This window comes from Oenanthe melanoleuca, chromosome 13 (assembly GCF_029582105.1).
Source record: "Oenanthe melanoleuca isolate GR-GAL-2019-014 chromosome 13, OMel1.0, whole genome shotgun sequence".
Taxonomy (NCBI): domain Eukaryota; kingdom Metazoa; phylum Chordata; class Aves; order Passeriformes; family Muscicapidae; genus Oenanthe; species Oenanthe melanoleuca.
The window spans coordinates 14,535,344-14,558,265 of record NC_079347.1 but is presented as its reverse complement, the minus strand read 5'-3'; the positions used below and the strand labels follow the sequence as shown (position 1 = coordinate 14,558,265).

At 40.3% G+C, this 22,922-nt stretch overlaps 2 protein-coding genes across 2 annotated transcripts in view; one reads left to right on the top strand and one right to left on the bottom strand.

Moving 5' to 3' along the window:
* DOCK2 (dedicator of cytokinesis 2) overlaps nucleotides 1-22,922 on the top strand; it is a 150,968-nt gene that overhangs the window by 65,833 nt on the left and 62,213 nt on the right. The window lies entirely within an intron of this gene.
* The window catches only part of INSYN2B (inhibitory synaptic factor family member 2B), a 28,618-nt gene that overhangs the window by 3,318 nt on the left and 2,378 nt on the right, over nucleotides 1-22,922 (bottom strand). Inside the window, exons 2-3 of the mRNA XM_056502224.1 lie at nucleotides 4,392-6,485; nucleotides 1,714-1,788 (exon numbers count right to left, since the gene is read on the bottom strand). Of these exons, the coding sequence (XP_056358199.1) occupies nucleotides 1,714-1,788; nucleotides 4,392-5,743 (1,427 nt within the window). The 5' untranslated portion in view covers nucleotides 5,744-6,485. The remainder of the gene's footprint in view (nucleotides 1-1,713; nucleotides 1,789-4,391; nucleotides 6,486-22,922) is intronic.

Genomic DNA, 22,922 nt, shown 5'->3' with positions numbered 1-22,922 from the left:
CATTTCAGGCCACATAAAACACAGGAATTGCACGTGTTTGTCAGGAGCAAACACTGACAACAATTGCTTCTTTCAGCATATTGTCTAATGAACTTCAAGTATTAGTCACTCAGAATGCTTTTCTCATAACAACATCCTGTGGAACACCTCTGTAAATCAAAAACTATTGTTTCCTTTCTGTTTCCTTTGTCTCTTACAAGTAGAAACTTTTTTAGAGCACCTGTGTTCTGTACACGTTCTATTAATCATTGCAGTGCCAGCCTCCAGGCACCATTATTGTTGCAAAGTACCTGGTAAATCAAAAAGCCCCTGAATGTTTTCTTACTTCCTCTGTTCTTTCCTTTGAAGGATGGTGCTTGTTCAAGATCTATCCTGCACTGAAGCCATGTAAATTTAAGAACACAGGGTATTTTTCCAAAGAGAGAAGGCGTCCTGTGGTCAAGGGTGGGCTGTGTATAAATTCTAGGGAGTGACCTGTTCATGTCTAGTCCCATAAAACACACTGAGGTTGTTCAGAGACCATGATGAAGTAAAGGAAATATCTTTTTTTCTTTTTTCTTTTTTTTTAATGGATACAGTCTGTGCACTTGGATAAGTCATGTAACTTCCCAGGGTATCCAGGGGGCTATGAAGACCTACAGCTTTGTCTCAGAGGAGTTGTGGTGTTTAATTTTTGACATGTTAATTGCTTGGAAATTTCATTACCAGGGGTTTAGGACATCACTATGGAACTGAGTTGCATGTTGAACAATAGGTTCCAGTGCTGTTCTAGTTTATTAAACTCTTTACTAAATTTAGTTCATGCAGTGTGAGAAACACTTCCATGTGTTTCTATTAATTATTTCCATTTTAAAAATTAAGGTTATAGTGATGACAGACTGTTGAAGATAATGGGCTGCCATGTTCTTTGAAATTAAGGGAAAGGCTTCAGCTTCAAACAGAAATTCTCTTACCCTTTGTTTTTGTAAATGTAATCAAGTAACCCAAGGTGTGGGTTTTCTGCCTTGACTTTCAGAGATTAAATAATGTCTCTATAAATTCCCTTGCTGACTGGATGAGATACATGTGCAGTACAAGCAAGACTGCAGGCTTTGGGGTTGATGTCTGGACAGCTGAAGGCTCTGACAGGGTTTGTACAGACACAGCATTTGAAAGGTGTGCAGCTCCCAGAACGTGGCCCTGCAAAGCTTTCTGGCCAGAAGAGTTTAGCACAAACTGCACTTCAAATCTGAATCTACACTCAAATTGCACTCTGTGAAATGAATAACAACTGAGGTGAAAAGTGTGAGAGTTTTGGGTTTGTTCTCCATGTTAACATGAGCTGTAGCTGTAGCTCACTGTCATTCAGAGAGCTGAGAGTTTCTTTTCCAAGATCTTAAATTATTACGGAAACCCCAGCTTAAAAATCATATCGCACAGAGGAATTTCATCATCAGAAATGGCATCACAGGTTTTCAAAGCATGCCAGTTATGACACTGTGAAGCTTTAGAGGGAAGTTCCTGTTTGGATTCTCCCAAGTCCAGCCCCCCTTTCCTTTCAGCTAACACCCCTGTGAATCCTTTCCTGCTTGGGGAACAAACCAAGCACATCATCCAAACCACTTGGGTTTTTTGAAAACTGGGTTAGTCACAACTCAGACATTTTGTAGGTGTGGTGAAAACAGTGTTTTGAGCACTTGGGGGTGTCCAGGCAGGACAGGGCTGTGTGGGTACCTGTAAATGATGCACGCCGTGTTCTGGCAGGTGCTGCAGTTGTTCAGGTCCTGCCCAGTGTGGTAGAAGTTACGCCTGGAACAGACAGCAGCTCATGAGATGTGGGGTTACAGACACAACAACACAGCTCTTCTCATGAACAAAAGCCATTCTGTTCACACTGCTGTTAGCCCTGCTAGAAATTCTAGTGTCAAATTCTAAGTTGGAAGGTACCTTTCAAAACACACAAACCTATGAGCCTTGTCTTGCACCTTTCCCACCTCGTGCTGTTGAGAGTCCTGGTTGCTGCTTCTTGCATGAATACTTGACATGAGGCTGCTTCTAACAAACACACTTTCAAGTATTTGAAAATCTGCTATTTTAATAAGATCAGTCTGATCTCCATCCTTATGCTTTCCAGCCTTCCCTTTTCATGTTTCCTTATTTGAATATAACCAAGTCAGATTTTTACTGCTGATAAGTTACAAATTTGTAGTGTTGAGAAAACAAGAACAGTGAGTTTTCATGCTTAACACCAACCAGAGCTGAAATATTTTTATGATGGAGAGATGTGCATTAGAAACAGGTTCTTCATTATGTCTGAAGAAAGTATACCACTTATATTTAACAACTTTTATTTGAATTAGGGGAGATCAGTTGGTACCAAAATAATTCTCTGATTGCTTTGGGGAAGATGGGAGTTCTTCATGTGCATTGTTGTGCTATCAACACAAGTGCTTGGAACATTCAGTGTTACTGTGAGATGTCTGCCAAGGTGGATTGAAGCTTCCCATTCAATCTCAGAGTGACACTTCAAGACATTTGACAATTTTTTTCATTTAAACCATGTGGCAACTGAGCAGAAATGAATTATAAATATTGCTGGATGATCTGACCATGCTTCACTGCAAATTTTTTTTTGCTATGGGCAGGTTTGCAATTTAAACTTAGATTCTCCCCTAGAGAACTGCATGCAGAGGAGAATGAGTGGGTGTTCTTTTCTGTCACTTCCTGAGGAACCACAGTCAGGTTGAACGAGGATTACAGCTGAAAAATGAAAATTGAGACACCCTTGGATCCCTGCCTTGAATCTTACCTCTTACCTGAATTTTTAGAGGTGTAAATTTTTTTTGCATTTTTGCTGTTAGTCTGTCTACATGGATTTTGTCCTTGTGTTTAGGCAAAATTTACAAATTTGGTGCTAGAAAATCATATAGAACAAGCCTCTGAGGGAGAATATCTGGAGCTGAATTGTACGGGGAAAATATTATACAGAACAAGAATTTGTGTGGGCACAGTGGAAGTTAATGAAAGTATTTCCATGCTAACAGCCAGATGGACATTACCAGCTAATGTTTCCAGATAAAAAAGGTAATATTTATGGAGTAAAATCACATGCTAACTTGATTTACATTATTTTAAAAATTTTAATGAGTGTAATTCTTATTTGAACTGTAAATTTGGAAGTTATTCAACAGAAATACAAGTTAACTTCAATTCCAAGCTAAAATATTTGGAAAAAGAAAAAATTCTTCAAAATAGATTTTTGTTTTTACTTTTTTTCTTTTCTTCAGAAGTTGTTGGAAAATTGGGGTATAAAAAGTTGTGGCCTCAGTTGGTTCTATCCTAGTTCCCACATGGGAACAAGTGTAAAGCCCTGATGCTGGGTGGTGTGAGCACAGCAGCCTCATGCTCTGGGCTCTTTCTGAAATTAAGCCTACACAAAACCCTCATTGCAGCCTCTTTGTTGAGGTGTTTGCACAGTTTGTGGAAATGTGGAATATTACCTGACTTGGTCATTATTGTAATCAGTAAATACAACTGATACCACATTACCTTATTTTAAAATTAAGAGTCCAGTTTTGCATGCATGAATGATTTATCTACATGCATGAGATGCCTGTGCTAAAGATTAAATTTATTGTAGCATAGCCACTCCATGTTCTTTATTCTTTAAAAAATGAAACGGAACCTTTATTCCCTTGATTTATTGCTGAGTTTTTCAAAGATAAATTGTTTGAAGGATATACTACTTTACAACAAAACAGAACTTTAAAGTGTGTCCAAGATGCAATTACTGTAAGTAAGAGATGCTGTTGATAGTTTGGAAAGCTCTATTATGATATTCTGAAACCTGTTTTGAGGTTAAAAATACTTAAAATTCTATTTTAACTTTGTTGAATCTTTAGATGTTAGTTGCATGTATGGTACTGTTATTATTTATAATGCATAATAATGCTTAAATACTGCTTGCAGCCTTGGCACAGTCCCTGTGTCACCATACTGACAATAAATACAGGGGTTTTACATTGTTATGGGGGTGCAGAAGGGAGCCACTCTGAAACCTGAGAGTCTGAAGTGAGTTCTTGCTGGCAGCCTTCACATGCTCTGTCCTTAGTCTGGCACTCCATGAGTATCTGACCTTGCCATGCTTTGACACCTTAAATCTGAGTAACAGAGGGATTGTTAAACTGGGTCTTGCACTGGATTTTATAAAGGCAGTGTCAGCTAAAGTCAGGCTATGAAGGGACTTGCTTCTCTGCTGAGGCCCAAATACCACAAAAAGGGTGTAAGATGCATTTTTGCAAACTCATCTTTAAATATCAGAAGAGTTGTGTTTCTCAGTAGCAAAGGTTAAAAGAATGCTAACATCTACTTTACACTTCTGATGGATTACTAATATAAAAAATGAACCATACCCTTCACTGAGGGCTCTGGATTTTTCCAGGTCTTGGATTACATTCAAAAGGACTTTAATCTTCTCCTGGTTCGACTGCAAGGATTCCTCTACAGACTGCAGCCTGCCTTGTAGGGCACAGAGTTCGCCATGTTCCAAGTGAATTTGATTTATTTCGTTAATCTCTTTGTTGCTTTGTGGGTTTATTTCATTCCTTGGCGGATAAGACTTTCTGTGAAATCCTTCTAAACAGCTGTTACACTGGGAAACATCCGACTGGGTGGGATTTTTCTCGATTTCAGTGCTACATGGCAGACATGGTTTTGATGCAGTGCTGCTGGTGAGTGACACTGTTGGGAAATCATCACTTGCTGAGGTCACACAGCTGGAATCTGGCTTGTGCTCTCCTGCCTGGTGACAGTCTCTGAGGGAACAGGGAGATGAGCTGGGATTTGGTGGCGGTGACACTGGAGTAGTTTCCTTACTGCTGGCATCTTTACTGGCTACAGGCAGCTCAGAATTGCTTTTCTGCACTTCCCCAGCAGCAGAGTGGGGGTTACATTCGCTGCAGCTCATAGAATTGCTTAGGCAAGGCTCTGCTCTGTCAGAGTCAGATGACAGTGTGCTGTTTTCGTGACTTTCGCTGCTGCTGATGGCGGTAGAAGAATGCAGTGAATTACTTGAGGCTGTGGTTGTGTCTGGTGCATCCAGGGGGACGTTCCTGTCCTGTAGGAAACTCACATGGATGTATTCAGGCACCTGTGTAGAAGCAGTTGTCTTGTCTGACACTGAGAAATCCCCCGAGTGCCTCGGCCCGTTGCTTTGTGCTTTGGATGGCCTCCGAGCCAAGCCCTCCTCACCATCCCTGCATCCCTCCTCCAGGTCACTGCTTATCCTCAAGTAGCAGAGCTCTGAGGACACAGTGTCTGGTTCACAAAGGTTGCCATTTACCTGGATAGAGTTTGCAGGCTCATCTGGCATTTCTGTCAGTGATTTGCTTGCTGTCAGCCTTTTCCTTTTAAAAACAGGGAAGTGTTTCCTGAGGCTGGGCGAAGTCTGTATGGCAATATTCCGAAGCCCCTTCTGAGCCCTTGGAAAAGTTGGGGACTGAGCTAGCAGAAAGCTGTGATCCCTAAAGAGCTGCGTTTTCCCGGCTGTGAGCGCAGTGTCTGCCCGGGAGCCGGCCCCATCCTCCTTGAAGCGGACCTGCTGGGAGCGGCTCCGGCGGTGCTGCGGCCGCCGCGCCCGCTCCGCCGAGTCCAGGCTGTTCCTCTTCAGCAGCGCCGGCCGCACCCCCGGGGCCCGCTGCGCCGGGGACCCGCAGCTCAGGGTCTGCAAGCAACGCGCTTCTCTGCGGCCCATTTCACTTGACATTTGACCTGCTTGGTGATGCTGTTCCTAAGATACAAATTGACACCTTACTCCCGGAGCTTATCATTCTTCTCCTTGGTGTTATGTATATTTTCAACTGGCATGTTCTCTTTGGGGATCCTCCTTCGATTAGACCAGAAACTAAGATGAATTAAATATAAAATTTAAGGAAAGATTTCTTGCAACTCAGGAATGCAGAAATCCTTTTAGCTATGGATAACATGGTCTTTGTATTACAAAATTGCAGCAGGCTGTTTCAGGTAACTAGTTTAAAGGTAAGGTTGAGTCTATGGCTTTCCTGGTAGCTCTCATTTGACAGCAGCTCTCCATTAGGGACCTTTTTTTTTCTGATAGACCAGTCACATGTGTTTTATTTGCATGTTGTCTAAACAAGCATAACAACTTTGGGGGGCACTTTCATTTCTGATGCATAGTTGTACTGATGGAATATATCCATTAATACCGAGCTGAATTGCTTTCTTTAGACATGGTTTTTCTTCCTCAGCCATCTTTTCAATGTCCAGTTAAAATCTTCCCAAACAGGTAAGGAAAATGTCACCACTTATGCCCAGGGCAAAGCACAGCATCCAGTGTGATTCAGTGAGAAGAGTTATTGATGCGTGGTTGTTACTGCAGTTCCTGCAAACACAAGGCAGATCATGTCCAAGGGCTTCCCTCAGTTCTGTAAACAGGACAGAGGTCCAGGCTGGGTAACCAGACAAAGCAGAATAGCAGAAAGCCTTTCCTGAAAATAAAAAGACAAGGGTTGTAGCTGAGCAAACTGGCAAGTGGTGTGATTTTCTTCTGCTGTCTCCTAGTAACTTTCCACCATCACTGCTTCTGTAACTTTGGCAATGAGATGCTTGCACAGAAACTGAAAAGTGTTCTAGAATTTTGAAGTGGCTTAAGTTTTTAAAATATTAAATACAATGTTCAAAAAATGGATATATGCATTTATATACAACAGATACAGAATATCATGAGCCTGAATATGGTCCCAAATGCAGATCTTAGCACTTTAAGCAGGCAGATTTGAAAATGGCCATTAAATCCTGCTATGGATGAAATATCCAAAACTGAACAATACAAGTGTGAGTTCTTAATTTGGAGGGAAGCTGAGGTTTGAACAGAACTCAGATTTATTTTTTTTATTTTTAAAGTTGCTAATTTTCGAGTGTTCAGATTTGGGTAAAAGATTGCAGCTAAATTCCCAGCACAGTGGTAATTTACTTTTAATCCTGTTCCCTGTTAATTCACTGGTCATTTCATTAGCCTTACTGCTTCCATTAGCTCAGAACCTTTTATTTAAGCATTGCACAGATTTTACCATATTTAATTTACAAGAATTGAGGAGATGGGTGCAGTGGGAAAGATCTCATTACAGAATATAGCAAACTATTATGTGGCATCATGTAACATTTAGGCACTGTAATATAATTTAAGCAAAGTAATGTGATATTACTGTATTATAAAGTTTTAAGAAGAAAATGAGTGTTGGGTTATTCCACTGCAGAAAGAAATGTCACGTAAGATATTGAGGAAATAAATATGTAATAAAAAAAAATTAATACCAAATTTTACTTCTGTGATATGCATGAAGTCATAGAAATCTCTGTGCTGATTGTGCACTGGAAACAAGAATCACAGTAAACAAGTCCAGCAGATTCTGCAAACAACATTCCAGTGCCAAGTTCTGAGTTCTCACATCACCCACTAATTACCAGAGACGTTTTACGGTTTCGTTTGAGAATTTATCCAAATATTGCAGCAGCATTCTCCCCATCACAGCTGCTGTGCTCCAGGCAGATGGACTACTTTAAAAGTTATACTTGGCCAATTAAATTCCTAAAGAAGCTTTAGAAAGCTAATCCTTTGTGTTTTAAATAAAAGTAAAAAGCCCTTAAGGGTTTTATGAGACTCTCTCCTTTGGCTGTAGAGGCATTTGAGCTACATTCCTGCATTCTTAATTTGAAAATTGCTATTTTAACTCAGTTGATTTTTAGCTACCTTGTCATCCAATACTCTGGGTTTACTATGAGTTGTAATGAACATTTTGGTGCTGTTGTTTGTATTAAATCAATCTGAAAGAAAAGAAATATATAGCTAGGAATGTTCAAATATTTGGACTGAAAACCCAGACTGGTGAATTTCAGTGAGTTATAGATGTCTGTTCTTGAGTTAACAAATCAGTGCAACATTGCCAATTGCTAAGTTTAAATAACATTTTCCCTTGCCCAGCATCTAATTCTTCATTCTTTCCTGACACAGCAATTTAAAGTTCTTGTTTTCCTCATTATTTGGCATTGACTGAAGCAGGAAAAATCCTAAGGATCCATTTCATAGAAATGCTTTCAATTTCTTAATTTAAGTTATTTCACTCATAAAGAAAAGATTAAGTCAGTTTTAAATTAATGCCTTGTAGTAATAGTAAGAGCTCAGGAGCAGAAATTGACTGGGGTTTGATGTTCCATGGCTCCAAACCTCACATCCAGCCCTGCAGCCTCCTCCTGCCCATCCCTTCCCTGTCCCATGTCCCAGGCAGTGCTCTGTGCCTTGGCTGCTCTGCTCCAAGAGCTCCCTGGCTTTGTTCCACTCTCCATCCCCACCTGGGTAAGAGCCCTGTGAGGTGCTGGAGGTTCATGTTATTGTAAAACAAGTTCACATTTCATGTTCCTCTTTCCAGTGTTCTGAGTTTGTGAATCTGACTGATGTTGTTGCATTTTTTTTCTTTTTGGCTTGGCTGATACTGTTAAATCTTGGCTTTTAAGGTATCTGCATGCTTTGCACACACAATTCTTAGTGTGGTAGTTACTCTTCAGTGTAAACACTGAAATTGTATCCCAGGGTGTAAGAGGGGAACCCCCTAGAAATCACTCCCTAGAAATTTCTTACTCTAGAAATCACAGAATATTGCCCCAAACAGCATTAGAGCTGCTTTTCCAATCTGGGGATTGTGGGTTTGAGTTCTTAGAAAGGCACACACAGCTTAGTCAGACTGCCAGGCAGAGCAAGTTTGACAAGAAGACATTTTTTATATTTTTTTTTCTTCCATCTTTCCTGCCTCTGCCTTCCCGATTTCTTCAACAGAGTCAAATGTATTTTTTTGGTTCATATTTCAGTTTAATGGCTGAAGCTGTGGGTAGAGAAATGCAGATGGTGAGGATAAATGGAGATTACAGGGAATTCCATGGAGTGAAAAACCATGCAGCAACAGACAGTGGGGATCTTGGAAGAGTGCAGATGTGTGAGAGTGGTGGTTCTGGGGGTTTTCTGCAGTTTGTGGCAAAATTTAATTATTTAAAATGGTTTTCAAACTCTTTCAGCTGCAGCTGGGCAACTTAAGTTTTCATTTGACAAGTTTGTTCAAAAAATAAATGCTTTTCTTATAGTAGAAGTGTGTGATGTATTTCAGAATTTTTTTCCTTATGCATGTATAAAAAAATATATTTCTTGAAATAAAATGTTTGGAGAGAACCTTTTCAATAAATAAAGGAACTAGGTAGAAGTTTGTGGGGGCTTTCAGCAGGAAGATGATTAAATAATTTACCTTCCACTTTTGAGCATCCACACTTTAAATTTCCCAATTCACTCTATGGCAGTGGGCTGGAACCAGGTGATCTTTAAGGTCCAATCCAACATAAACTGTTCTGATTCTGTGATAGGTGACAGCTGTAGTAACTGTAAGATAATGTATTCAGACTCAGCAGTTTTCTGTCATGTCTGATTTGTGGTTTGTCCTGTAGAATAGAGATTTTCTATGATGCACATCTAGATGGACATTTTCAGTTTAGAGAGGCAGCTTGCTGTATTTAATTATGGTTTGTGATTGATACTCTGCTGTTTCCTGGGTGGGAGATTCTCAAGTTCTAAGAAATTTGTGTGACTCTCATTTTCCCTTCATGTTACAAATCTTTCCAGGGCTCCTAAAGCCTTGCTGGGATCAGAGGCTGAATGTGGGGGCTGTTGTGATCTGTGTGCTTGTTGTGGCTGAAAACAGCCTGGCCACTGCAGAGCTCTCCTTCTATGCAGGTTCATTTTTCTAAACAAAAAGTTAATGTCTGAAATGCACCTTTTTCAGTTAACAAGTCTGAATTAAGGCTTTAAGTGTGTTGGTTTGGTGTTGCTTTTGTTCCACTTCATTTTCTGTCTCCATCAGAAACTTCAGCAATAGCTGTTGGCCAAGCTGCCTAATTTAGTCATTGCTCTTCTTTGCATAAAAGTCATGTTGGGCTTTTTTTCCTCAAAATAATGAGAGATGTGGAGGATAAGTTTAGATATGCTTCTGAAGTCCCTGGAGACTGCAGTGGAACATACATCACCAGCTAGCAGGGAGAGCTAGAGATGGATTTGAAACCATTGGAATTGGATGATGCTGAAAATTACCTCTTTTCCTGCCCTTCTCTCTTGCAGAGGGAAAAGGATGGAAATGTGCTCAGAGTTCCAGAGGAACTGCATGCAAGGGGGCCTCTGAAGGGAATATTTTCCAATGAAAATGGGTGACAGATGCAGAGCCTATAAAGTAGAAACAGTCCCCCAGAAGTGCAAATTTGCAGCTTGTTGTGATACACAGGAAAAGCTGGCAGGGAACAGGAAAGATGAAACTGCTGAGAGAGATTTTTAAATGGCCTCTGTGTACAGGGGCCTGTTGTTGATCACAACAAGGAGTCTTATTGCTCTGGGTCCCACAGAACAAAGCACAAAGCTATTTATGAAAGTAAATGTGTTTATCATAAGAGATGGAGTAATTTGTGGAATATAGTTTGGTACCAGGAGTTTTTTCCAGTGCACAGCTTGTCTAGTGTAATATCCTTCTATTTCTTACTCTAATTGGGCAGTACACAGAATGTTTCTGGTGGTGTGCAGGGCCACAGAGGAGTTCTCTGGATGTTCCTGTATGTGCTCAGTTTTCCCTGCTGCAGTGGCTTGGTAATGCTGAAGGAACTTTGCTTGAGCAAAAAGCACTGAAGAAGGCCAGAACTTTTTTATACAAATCTTGCTGGTGGGTTTTGTAAGCCACCTCCAGGTGGGATCAAGTGGCTGGAGAAGAGGATCTAACAGAGATAAGGAATACAGGGTAAGATGGAAACTTCTGTCCTCAGAAAGGGAACATTTCAGTGATGGAAGAGATTACAGGATTTTGTCTTGGATTAATTTTACAGCAAGATCTGAAAATTACTTCAGGTTGGTGAGACTGGGTAGAGAAGATGCTGTGGTATTTACTGCAGCAGAAAATGGACTTAGCTAAGCAAGTTTTAGGGATGAAAATTGAGTGTGGTTTGCCTATAATTTGGCTGAGATGATGCAATGCCATTCCACATGAAGTGCTGAAGATGCACTAAGAGATAAAACCATGATGATCTTATTTCTGAAATAACTTTCAGAACCATGGTAGTTGAAATTCCTTTATTCTACTTCAATAAAAAGGAAAGTTCTTTTCCTTTGAAAAGATGATAGATTCCATTTGCTCTGTCAGAAAAAAAAAGAAAAAGGCTTCATGGATTAGAAAACATTGTTATCTCAGTATTTCTTCTGGAGCATATGCTGGAAATTTTTTGTGCAAGGTTCAGTGTCAGGAGGTAAGATACAACTCCTGATTCACTTAAGAGGGAAGCATTTCAGTCACATTTATATACAGACACAAGTTGGATTTTTTTTCAGTGTTAGTTTGCAAAGATGAGTGTACTTAAAACTGAGAAATTTCCCTTGAAGAACGGCTTGAATGCCTACAGGGAGAGGGAAGTTATCCAATGTGACAGGCTGGTGAGCTGGAAAGTGTCCAAAGAGCTGGTTCACAGCACAAAATTTCAGTGTCTTCCTCGGATAAATCTTATCAGTTGAAAAAATATTGCTAAGTACTTGATGTTTGGATCAAAGTGTGCACACATTTTACACCTTGCATCATTTTAGGTTTATATTCAGGCTTCATCAAACGTGAACAGAGCTGTATGTAGATCTGTAGGTAACCTGAGCACAGGCAGGTTTGCACCTTGTGCTGCTTTGCAGCCCTCAGCACTTGGTTAGAGACAGAGAAGTTCATGAAAATGACCTTTTGAACTTTCTCTTTGGTTGTCATTTATATTGACTATGCCTGTTAAAACAGCAAAACTTACTATTGTTCCCAAGTAGCAAACTTAGAAGTTGCATTTTCATGGTTCCTGTGTGACAGGTTGCCACTGCCCAGCACCTTTCTCCTGGTGAGAGACTGCTACAACAAAAACCATTTAAAACCAGTACAAAGTGGTTTTAAAGACTTTGACTTCAACACTGGGGTTCTTTGCATCATTACAGTATTTATTTAATTCTAAAAAGCAAGTTCTGAGTGTACTTGCTGCAGCCCCTTAGCTTTCAGTTGGTTTCTGTGGGTTTTTTCCAATAAATGTATCACTTTCAGATCAAGAATGACATGGCAAAGCTGCATCCAGAAGGATTTAGCAGTGTGCTGTGCTGCAGCTCTGTGGAATGCCTTGTAAGCACTGTGTGCTCACTTAGGATTCTTTAGGATCTCCAGAACATTTTTTGCCACTTCAGTGTGTGGGAGTTCCAGTAAATGTAAGGAGTCAACTGTTACTCTCACTGGTGTCACAAACCTGGGAATTTGGGGAAGCAAATGAGAGAAGAACCCATGCCAAGCTGCCACTGAAGTGCATTATCCCATGGCTCCTGATCCCTGAGCACTGGAACCTGCCTGGGAATATTGGGCCAGCTCTCATCGTGGTAGCAGGGCTGGAATTTAAAATTGCATCCTGAGCCTTTCTTACCTGTGTTCCTCCAGCCCAGTGAGTGACATCAGGAATGTGAGTAACTGGATATTTCATCCTCCAGAGTGGATTTTGTGCTCTCAGCTGAATGCACCTGGCTGTGCCTCTTGCTGGATGCTGGGTTTGAAAAACATTTTTGGTGTGGGGGAATTGAATTATGGCAGCTCAGCCTGGGTCAGCAAGGGCAGGAGAGACTGGAATTGTCTTATTGGCTTTGGCAGGGTGTCTGCAGAGACTGGCACCTCCCACAGGCTCCCAAATTCTGGCACAAAAAGCTACAGGTGGGGGAGAAATGGAGGTTGGGTACAACGAGCTGGGGATAAAATCTCTGATCAGCTGTGGCCACGACTGTTCTCAGTGTCACAGGAAGCTGTTCTCAGGCTTTGTCACCCTGCAGAGCCCTCTGCTCAGGCAGTCTGGTGCCTGGGCACATCTCCCCTGTAAATGTTTGCAGAACGGAGTGTGGTGTGATTGGCAGCAAGGTTGGTAATTCAAGTTCTTGTGTGAGTTCTGTTTCATTCCATCCTCAACCTGCCAGAAGCCACAATTATCCATTCTGGAGGGGGATTAGTGAGGAGCAGAGCAAGAGAGAAACCTCTGTTTGCTTTGAGTCTCTGCTATAAGTAATATATATATATATATATATATATATATATATATATATATAAAATACACCAGCCTGCTGATGTTGGAGAGCTCAGTCACCTGTGTTTTGAGGGGTTACATTTAAATAGAGGAGAATTGCATGATAAATCTTTGCATGTTTGTTCTCTTCTTCTGACTTTGCAGTTGCAAATTTTAGTTCTGGTTCATGTCATCAATAATGAAGGCATTAAGGAAATTCAAAATGCAGATTTCTAAGACAAGTATTTGGTAAGAACACAACTCATAGTACCATGACTTAACAACTTAGCAGCTTTGTGTTGCAACAGAAAAATGCAAGAGACAACACAGGTGTGTTTTACTTGTGTTGGTCTGTTGTGCAATACTTCTCTTTGAATTCATGAGAAAGGCAGCAGGTTTATTCTCTTTTATGGACATTGTAAAGGTAGTTTTTAGAGTTGTGTTTTAAGTCTGCTTCACCATCTTATCCTTAATTTTCTGTGACTTTATTCTATCAATTTATACACCTCCTCTGCCCTGTATATTTAAGCAGTCTGCAGCTTAGTGTTGTTTGTGAGGTGCACAGATTATTATTATGCAGGGCAAGTGCCTTTATATTTGAATTGTAGCATCATTATTGCCTGACTACCTTTTCTAAAGGTAGAGAGAACTTGCTTTTGAAAAGCCTTGCTTTTTGTGAGGAGAGGATTTGAAAGAACCCCACTCCATTTAATTATTTATAGCCTGAAAAATAATGTAGCCTCACAACTGCTCTCCAAGCTTTGCACCAATCCCCATGTAAGGAGCACCAGGAAAATGAAAGTTTCTTTGCAGCTCATGCTTTGACAGAGACACCCATTATAAGTTCCAGCATTATTCCCTTGAGTAGAATTATTTTATATTATTAAAATGTTTATGGCTAGATAGTGGTTTTTCTTCAAAGCAATGGACTAAAAATTGAGTCAAAACTTGTCCCACTGGGGTAAGACAAACAACTGGCTAATTTGTTCTTCACATTTTATTCAAATAATATTCTTTAATTTTTACCACTCTTTGGTGGCTACTGCTGGCTTGGGGCAGATAATGAGAGCTAAAACTGTCTCAGTACTAACAGGTACTGAGGAATGCTGGAATGTGGAACTTCAAAAAACTGCCAAGCAACTTTTTCTCCTGATATTTAAAAGAAAATGTGTGTTTCTTCTTTATCCAAAGCTTGTTTGGGTTCTCATGAAGCTGGAAACAGCCTGAGTTACAAAGGTGTGGCACTCTGGCTGGAGCTCAAATGCCCCTGATGACTGAAGGACTTAGGTGACCTGTTAAAAAGCCTTAAAACTCAAAGGATGAATTTACAGTTTTTCTATCAACCTTGTTACTAAATATATCTCAATAATCAGCTCTTAATCTTGATAATATTTGTTATTTCTTAATAGTCAAGAAATATTACTGTAAGTAATTTCTTAAATCTATCAGTTCTCCATGTAAAGAAGTTGAGGCTCTGCAGTTTGAGGTCACTGTTGGAGAAGCCAAGGGCTGAGATTCAGTAGCTGGGGGTCTTGGGCACAGAGCATAATTCCCATAGAAACAGAGGATGGAGGAAATTCTGTGAAACTGTGGGGTCTTAGGAGGAGGAAATAGTGCATGTAATGAGATGATAATTATGGTATTTGAAGGAATTCAATCCCATGGCAGAAAAAGTGAGATGGGGAGAGAGAGTGATCTGGTGACACACTAAAGTATCACATAGATAAATTTATGTCCTGCTGGGCACATTTAGAGTCATGGATCTTGTGTCTGATCTGTCCTGGAACATGTCCAAAGAGCAAAGGGGCAGTCTTGGTTTACAGAAGTAAATCACAAAAACATAGATAAGCATTTCACTCTCCTCTTGGGAAAGGTGATGCTTCGCCTTGCTGAGTTTCTGAGATGGCACCACAGAGGGAGGGAGGTGACCTTTGATGGTCTCTAAGGGAAAGATGAACATGCCTGGACACTCCAAGGGCTCTGAACCTTGCTGGAGAAATGAACACCTTTTCTGGGCAGCACAAGCTCATGTCCCAGTGATGTCAAGGGCAAAACAAAAACCTGTTTGTTTCCTTGCCTTTCTCATTTCTCAATATTGGTACCTTACAACTGATTTCATACCTTATATAAATTCAAATTTTATTTCTAGCTTACAAAGTTATATTTAGATAGTCAGAGAAGTTAATAGTTGATGATACATCTAATAAATCTGCAGTGTCCTGAGCTGTGTGGCACCTGCTTGTCACTCAGGGTTGGGGTTCTTGTATTCAGGCTTTACTGAGGCTGGCAGTTTGAAGAAGTCCAGAAGTTCTGTTTGGGAACTGCAATAAACCCAAAGGCTGCACTGCATGGAAATAAGTATCTTCAAGAAATTTTTGTGTACTCAGATTATTTTTGCACAAGTGAGGGCAATTAATTCCAAAGACAGGAGATAGAAGACATTCAGCATTCTGTATAAATTAATAGAAACTTCAGTTCCTCATATGCTTTGAAATATCTGAAAGGAATATGTAAGTTAATTGCATAAGCTGATGAATATTGGCTTAAACTCACTTTCCCTGTACTTTCTGATTCTCTCCTAAGCATAAGGATGCAGAATGGCCCAAGTAATTGAATATTTTACATGATTTTATTATCTCTAGTTGGAGAACAAAAGAACAATCTCTGAAGCAGTTACATAATATGGAATATGGCCTGCCCTGTCTCAAGAACAAAGATGACCTTTCTTCTTTTTTGTATCACTGGGATGATCTCCCAGGGCCTGTTAGTGAAATATCAGCAATTTTATGGAAGTTCCTTCCTTCCTTCATTATTCCATATGAACACTGGGTTGCCTTAATGGCCCTGCAATGAGGTTATTTTCAGAATACTGTAGTGTTTTTTATTTTAAAGAATAATTTCAATGTAAAAGGTCTCCTTGGGAATAGCTTCAGGTTTAATTTAATTTTGCAGTATGATTACTGCAAAATACTGAAATGTAAACCAGTGTTATTTAGAAGGCAAGTAAAACATGGAGCACATAGGTGTGGTTGTGTCTCACTTCAGACAGGGCTGGACATGCAGTTTTTCCAATGTTTTCCAGAAAAAGTTACACAAGAAATCAAATGAGTACCTTGCCACAAAGCTGAGCCAGGCAGACAACCCAGAAGTTGTTGGAGAAGCTTGGGTTAGGGTTATCATGTAATATATTAGCTGCATAAAATTAAGTGTGTGTTTCAGGATTTTGTTGGTTGGTTGGTTGGTTTGTCCTGTAAAATTAAAAAAAAAAACCAAAACACCAACCAAAAAAACAAACCAACAACTAAACACCTTAAAAAAATTGATAGAACCCACAGAAAGGTTGCCATGTGTAATCTGTCAAGATTGCTTTGTTATTCCCTTAAGTCCAGAAAAAGAGTTATGAGGCAGGAATGTCTCACTGGCAGCCTGAGGGCATGTGTATCCTTGTATAACAGGAATCGACCTAGTTCAGTGAGAACATCCTTTCCTTTTTTTAAAAAATAAGTTTCATAGGTTGATAGAGTTGTTTGTAACGCTGGTGTCACTTGTTTTGTGAAGAGCTTCCAGAAAATCCCAGCATTCTCAGAGCTGCTCCTGCTGCAATAATTAAGATTTCTGTTAGACTGACCAGGATTGTTTCCATGCCCTTTGCACGTCCCCAGGGCATGGCACAGGTTTGCACATCAGGCTGTTCCACCTTAGCTTGGCTGGAGCTCTGGGGACACCGTGGTGCAGGACTTGGGGCCAGCAGCAGGGGAACACCTGAACAAGGGCAGCATTTGGGTTTTTCCACAGCCCAAAGCACTCTGCCAGCCCACAGCCACACCCTGCACTTCTACACTGCCCAGTGTCTGGCCACCAAAGCACCTGCTCTGAAATCCTGCAGGGTGTTCTCCAATCCAAGCTCCTTTTTCTGCCTTCTCCCAAATCCCTGGGACCACTTTACTGCTTTCCTGTTTTCATGCTTGGATGCTCTGTTCTTGCAGAACATCTGTGCCTTGAGCTGCACAACCTGCATGTCCTGGAACTCTGATTGCAGCACAGACTTCTATGATGACCTGGAAGGGGTAAAGGAGCTCCACTACTGCTGCTGTATCCCAAATTTCCTCCTTCTCCACTGCCTGATTCATTCAGAATCAACATATGAACAGTATTAGTTCTTCTTCTGTTTGGTTGTGACCTCTTTGCTTTTTTAATATATAAAAATTATTTGTAATTATTTGCTAAATGTTACTAAAATATTTTAATGTGTGTTGTATTTAATGGTATTGAAGGTCTTGTATTAAGACAAGATCAAATAAAAGACACTTTTACCTTCTGTGACTACAGTGCCATTTCAAAAATGACAAATGGCTTTGATCTAGTAGTAAATGCTTTATTTTCATATTTTCTGAATATAAGAAAGACATTTCTCTTTGAAGAGAAATACTCTCAGAAAAAAATACTCTCCATTACTGGATTCCTAACTGAGCTCTGCAGTCTAGAAAACCTTGTTTTAAAATATAAAATATTAGCAGCTTCCTTTGAAACAAAAACTGAACAGAATAAGTTTCTTTTTTTTTTTTTTTCTTCTTAATGAACATGCCTTGAAAACTGATAATAATCTAAATGGAAAATTTGATTCCAGTCCCTCCAGCTTCCCAGACTCTTGCCTTAATATTATAATGTTGCAGCCATAGTTCAGAGTCCTTGACCAGGAACCACACAATAGATCACAAGCTCCAGGTCTGGGAAGCTGTAATGGAACATTCAGCTCAAGGCTTGATGTTAATAATTATGGGAGAAGAGTTTGTTTCTAAAACTCACCATAATGATGTTGTCAAGATATATCTCCTCAAATCTCTTGGTAGTTCTTTTGACTGTGTGATGGCACAGCATCTACCCCATGCTTGTTCTGTCCCTCACCTCTATGGAAGTGAAAAGACAGAAAATTTCCTGCTGCACACCAGGTGCTTTGGTGGCATTGCAGGGAGGACCAGAACAGAGGTGACACCACCAGCCATGATCTGAGAGGCTTTTATGAACAGCTCCAGTAGCACAGTCCTGGAGCTGCTACTAAACCCAACAGCACTAATATGGAAAATATAGTGGAGGTGTAGGTTTAATGGTTCTAATCATCACCTTTTCTCTGTGTGTGTTGTTAGATATGTACTGATGCTCCCACACACTCTGTGTTGCAGTGACTAATCATAAAAATAAGAGACTATAAGACTGCTCAGGTGATGCAAACTCTAAATATCAGAGGCATAACAAATGATACTTCTCTGGCACTCTCATTGATGAAGTTTGCTTTTGTAGGTGTGTGATTCTGCTTTTGTTTGTCTCCTGCTGGGATTGCAATTCCCTAACCTGTATCTGCACTCATTATTTCAGTTTGCTCTGTCCAGGAGAAGGTGCTGGCACTCTGGCTTCTTAGCAAGACAATCTATTGGAATGAAATCCTGGTTTTGAGATGAGGAAAAATAAATCTCCTCAAATAGCCTTGAATATTTTGGCTGTAAATCAACGTGAAGTGTCCTTTTGGCACACAGTCATCATCCCCAGAAGGAGTTCAGGTGGTCAGATGATGTGGCACCACAAAATATTTTGATAATCATCTTTGGGAAATTGTTGAAAACTGTTTGGAGCCCAGTTTGTGTTTAGGAAGACCTGTTGTAACAGTGTTGTTACATCAATACTCACACATTTTTCTGAGGATGGTTTACATTTGGGGTTTTTCTGGGGAGCAAGATTTAATTTCAGAATAAGGATATAATCTTTTGTCAGAGGGATTTAATGCCAGGAGAGCAGAGTTGCCAGCTTTTACCATCCTGGGGCATTTTCCAAACAGCCAGAAACGGGAGTTCAGTCTTGTCCCATTGTGTTTAAGATCCAGAGGCTCCTGGATTGCAGTAACTGAGCAGCCAAGGGACAGTCACACCCCTGATGGAGCCTAAGCCAGGGCACTCTGGAATTCTTCACCTTTTACAGGATTTTGAGTGCTTTTTCTTTTTCTTGTTAAAAAAATGGAAGAAAAACCAAGAGCCAAAATAATCCCTGATGTAGTTATTCAAAGGAATTTCAACTCTCATCTTCATTCTACTTTTACTGTAAGTATGTAATGAATCCAGCTCTTGGGCTGGTGCTAAGTTATTAAAGGAGCATTCCTTATTCTGCCAGAGCCCAGGGATAATTTGTTAGAATCCCCTAAAAAATACAGATTAGCATATGCACAAATAATTGATGCAGACAGTTCTGTCTGGGAAGTTTCTATCTGTATATTGTTAGATTATGATACATTTTATTTCTATAACGTTACATTATAATTGAAATTCAATCAATTTGGATGTAAGTGACATCCCTTGAAGAGATCCACACCTGAGGAGGATGAGTAATTGGCTGTAGGTTGTGGATTGGAGATTGTGTCCATTACATTCTGTGATTTTGGAGTTTCATCCTTTCATCTTTACACCTCTATTTCCACAGGGTTTTCTTTCATGGAAAATTCCCTATGCTTTCCATTAAGCAACCTACCCAAGATTCAGTATGAAAAGCTCTCTTTAGAAAGATTTTGGGTTTTGCTATGAATTTTTGGTTTTAGCCCATTACTCTGCTAACCAGACTCCAAGATATTTTGAAGCTTAAAAGTTGAGCCCACTGTTACAAAACAATTTAAAACTTAATAAAAGCCCCTACTGGATATCATTTAAATATCAAAAATATTTCAGATGTAAATTAAAACTGTTCTAACAGTTGCTAGTTGCTATTAATCAATCCTAAACAAACACTGTGGTAGACTGGTTAGTGTAATGGATGTGTTTTGTTGGAAAATTATTTTTATTGGGCCCTATTTTCTCCATAAGATCTATTTAAAAGTTAGAAGGAAGTTTCTGGAGTGAAATTACTTTCAACAGTTTTAAACAGAACTATTGAGATAAAGCTTTGTTCTAGCCATTCGCAAATATATTTTATTAGTCTCATCTCTGATCAAGTAGTTGAAATTTAATTTAATTTTTCTGTCTTCAGTAAGTGCAGCTGAAAAAGAACAAAATCAAATAGAGTGATATAGTTCTGGGAAAACAGAGGTGGCTCTGTTTCGTTTTAAGGAAGTGAATCATCATCCAAGACATTCAAATTTAAAGTACATGGCTTAGCAATAAAAGATGGTACTGCACTTTGAAGAGCTTGGATTGCTCAGTTCTTCTCTTTTTGACCCTGGGGTTACAGCTGCTCTGTTCTGCTCTCAGTCTCCTGTTGCAGGAGTTGGTTTTCTCTCCTGCCTGGGTTGGTTCCTGCTGTTGCACATCTGGGCAGGGAACTCTTCCCCCAGCCCCTGTTTCACTCCCTGCAAGTTCCCAACTTGGTTTCCAAGTGGAACCAAACGCAGTGATTTCCAAAATGCAAGTTCCCAACTTGGTTTCTTTCAATTGGAAGAGATTGGCCAATCTTAGTTCCAGTAAATAAACCATAGGTGGGATTTTTAATCTTACTCCTTGCCTGTGGTTCGTGTGCAGTTCCCCAGTTTCTCAGGAATGCTGGCTGCATCATCCCTAAGGTGGGATGAGTGCACTGGGACCTGCTGGGCTGCCCATCTGGTTCAGAGGCACCCAGGCACGGCAGCAGCACCTGGAATGAGGAATTTGGGAAATGAGCAGCCTGACAGCCCCAGGACACGGGGGTGTCCCAGTGCACATCTCATGTGCAGGGCAGGAAATCCTTCTGAGCAGGCTGGGGGCAGCTCAGGTGGCTGTGGGATGCAGAGGAGGAGGGAAAAGCTGCACAGATCCCTGTGGGCAAAGGGGGAGATTGCACCTGGTGGAGCAGAGCTGAGATCAGGAGTGTGGCAGCAGGGCTTACGTGAGGAGGTGAAACAGCTGGTTTTGTTCTTTTATTTTCCTAGATAACTATGCTCTGGACTAGTTCAGTTTCCAAGCAATGATTGCTCATTCCAAATCACAGCACCATAGAAGAATCACAGAATATTCTGGGTTGATCCTTGAGTTCAACTCTTTAGGGAATGGCCCATACAGGTATTAAACCCACAACTGGGCACCATGCCCTGACCAGCTGAGCTCAGCTCAGTGCCTTCTGACCTCACTGATTAAAGCTATTCATAATTTATTTGTAAATATGCCTTGAAGATGAAAGTTAATATTACAGGAAAAGTAGTAAATTACACAACTGTGTCTGAACACAGACTTAAGCAGAAGTTAAATCAATTATGGTGGAGTGGTCCTATCAACCAGGGACAGTAGCAGAAATGCTGGAGTGGATTTATGGCACAAAACCAGCCAAACAACAAGACCCAGAAGCAGAAAAAGCATTGCAGAGAATGAAAAATCTTCTTTTTTGGAATATTGCTGAAAAATCAGTACAAAGCTTAAAATACACCCCTGTAAAAACAAAGATGGCAAAGGATATAATCCATTAAAATCAAGCTACTTTTATGTCCTACCATGAACCATTATTTTACTGCTTTTATCTATGTATGGAAAAGTCTTGAATGAAACAATACTGAAATTGTTGCACTTGTCTAACTTGTAACATCTTAAAATTGCACAGAGCTGCTGCTGTTCCTCTCATTGTGTTAAAACACCGTTCTGTATTGTTCCACCTGCTAGTCTGCTGCTTTTGTAGTTGTACATCCTCTCAGCTAAATCTTGTGAATGCAAAGAGAAGGGTGGAACAAGCTGAAACAGCCCAGCATGTTTTCAGTGAGAAACCCAAGGCTGTCAGCGAGACAGGGATGCAGGATGCTGTTCAGTCAGCTATAAAACACAAGGAGACAGAACCAATGAACTGTATGAATGTCTAAATGGGAAATTAAAAACTCAGACCCACCAAGAGTAGATGAATGTTGCTGTAAATGAATTCCCAGTGCCATGTGCTCTCTGCCAGGCTCCAGCATGGATGGATGGGGAGTTATTCCCCATTTCACTCGTGATGGATACTGAGGTTGTTGCATAGCAGCCTGCCCTAATGTTTATGTATTTGTGCCTTCCCAGCTCAGAGCAGTACATTTTAGGGCTGCACATGCATTGGCAGGGACATCTATTTCTGGAGAGAAACAGAACTACTGCATTAGCAATTCACTTGGAATTCTGCTTATTTTTCCTTTCAGACTGGTATAGTTTAGTATTTGCATAATATGATCAAGATGTTTGTCTCAACCTGTGCCACAGTTCTGAAAGTTTCATGGGGTTTTCTGAGGAACTGTGGTTTCAGGCTACCCTGGTTCTTTGTGGCATCACTGAGCATCTTCCACACTTGTTTTCAAGTTGCTCTTTAGCTCATGACAAGGAGCAGCTGTGATGACTCAATGATTCTGTGAAGACAGTATTTTTGGAGACCTTCTCAATAACAGGCTTGTGGTACAATATAAATATTGATGGTTTTTAACACTCCATTAAAATAGGGGAACGGTTAGTTTTTCTTTAATTGCACTCAAGACGACATATTTATGACTTTTCCTCCAGAAAGAAGTTTGTACTTATTTCTGAACAAAAAAAACCCCAACCAAAACAGAACTCTTTGACCCAATGAAACTCTTGGTCACTCTCTTTATGTGTGTTACTTTTACAACTACTGTTTCTGACATACAATGAATTTTGAAACTTCAGGGAGCTCAGAATTAAATCTAATCTATGATTGCTGCAAACACCACAGAAATGCTGGGTAGCTTGAATAACTTTCTTTGCCCCATACAGAAAGCTGTGTGTTAATCAATCATTAGTGTGGGATCCCAGGTGGTGAGGATGGTGCAGAGCCCCCCTCACCTCACCCTACAGGGAGGGTGAGCAAAATGAGCACTTCCATGTGGT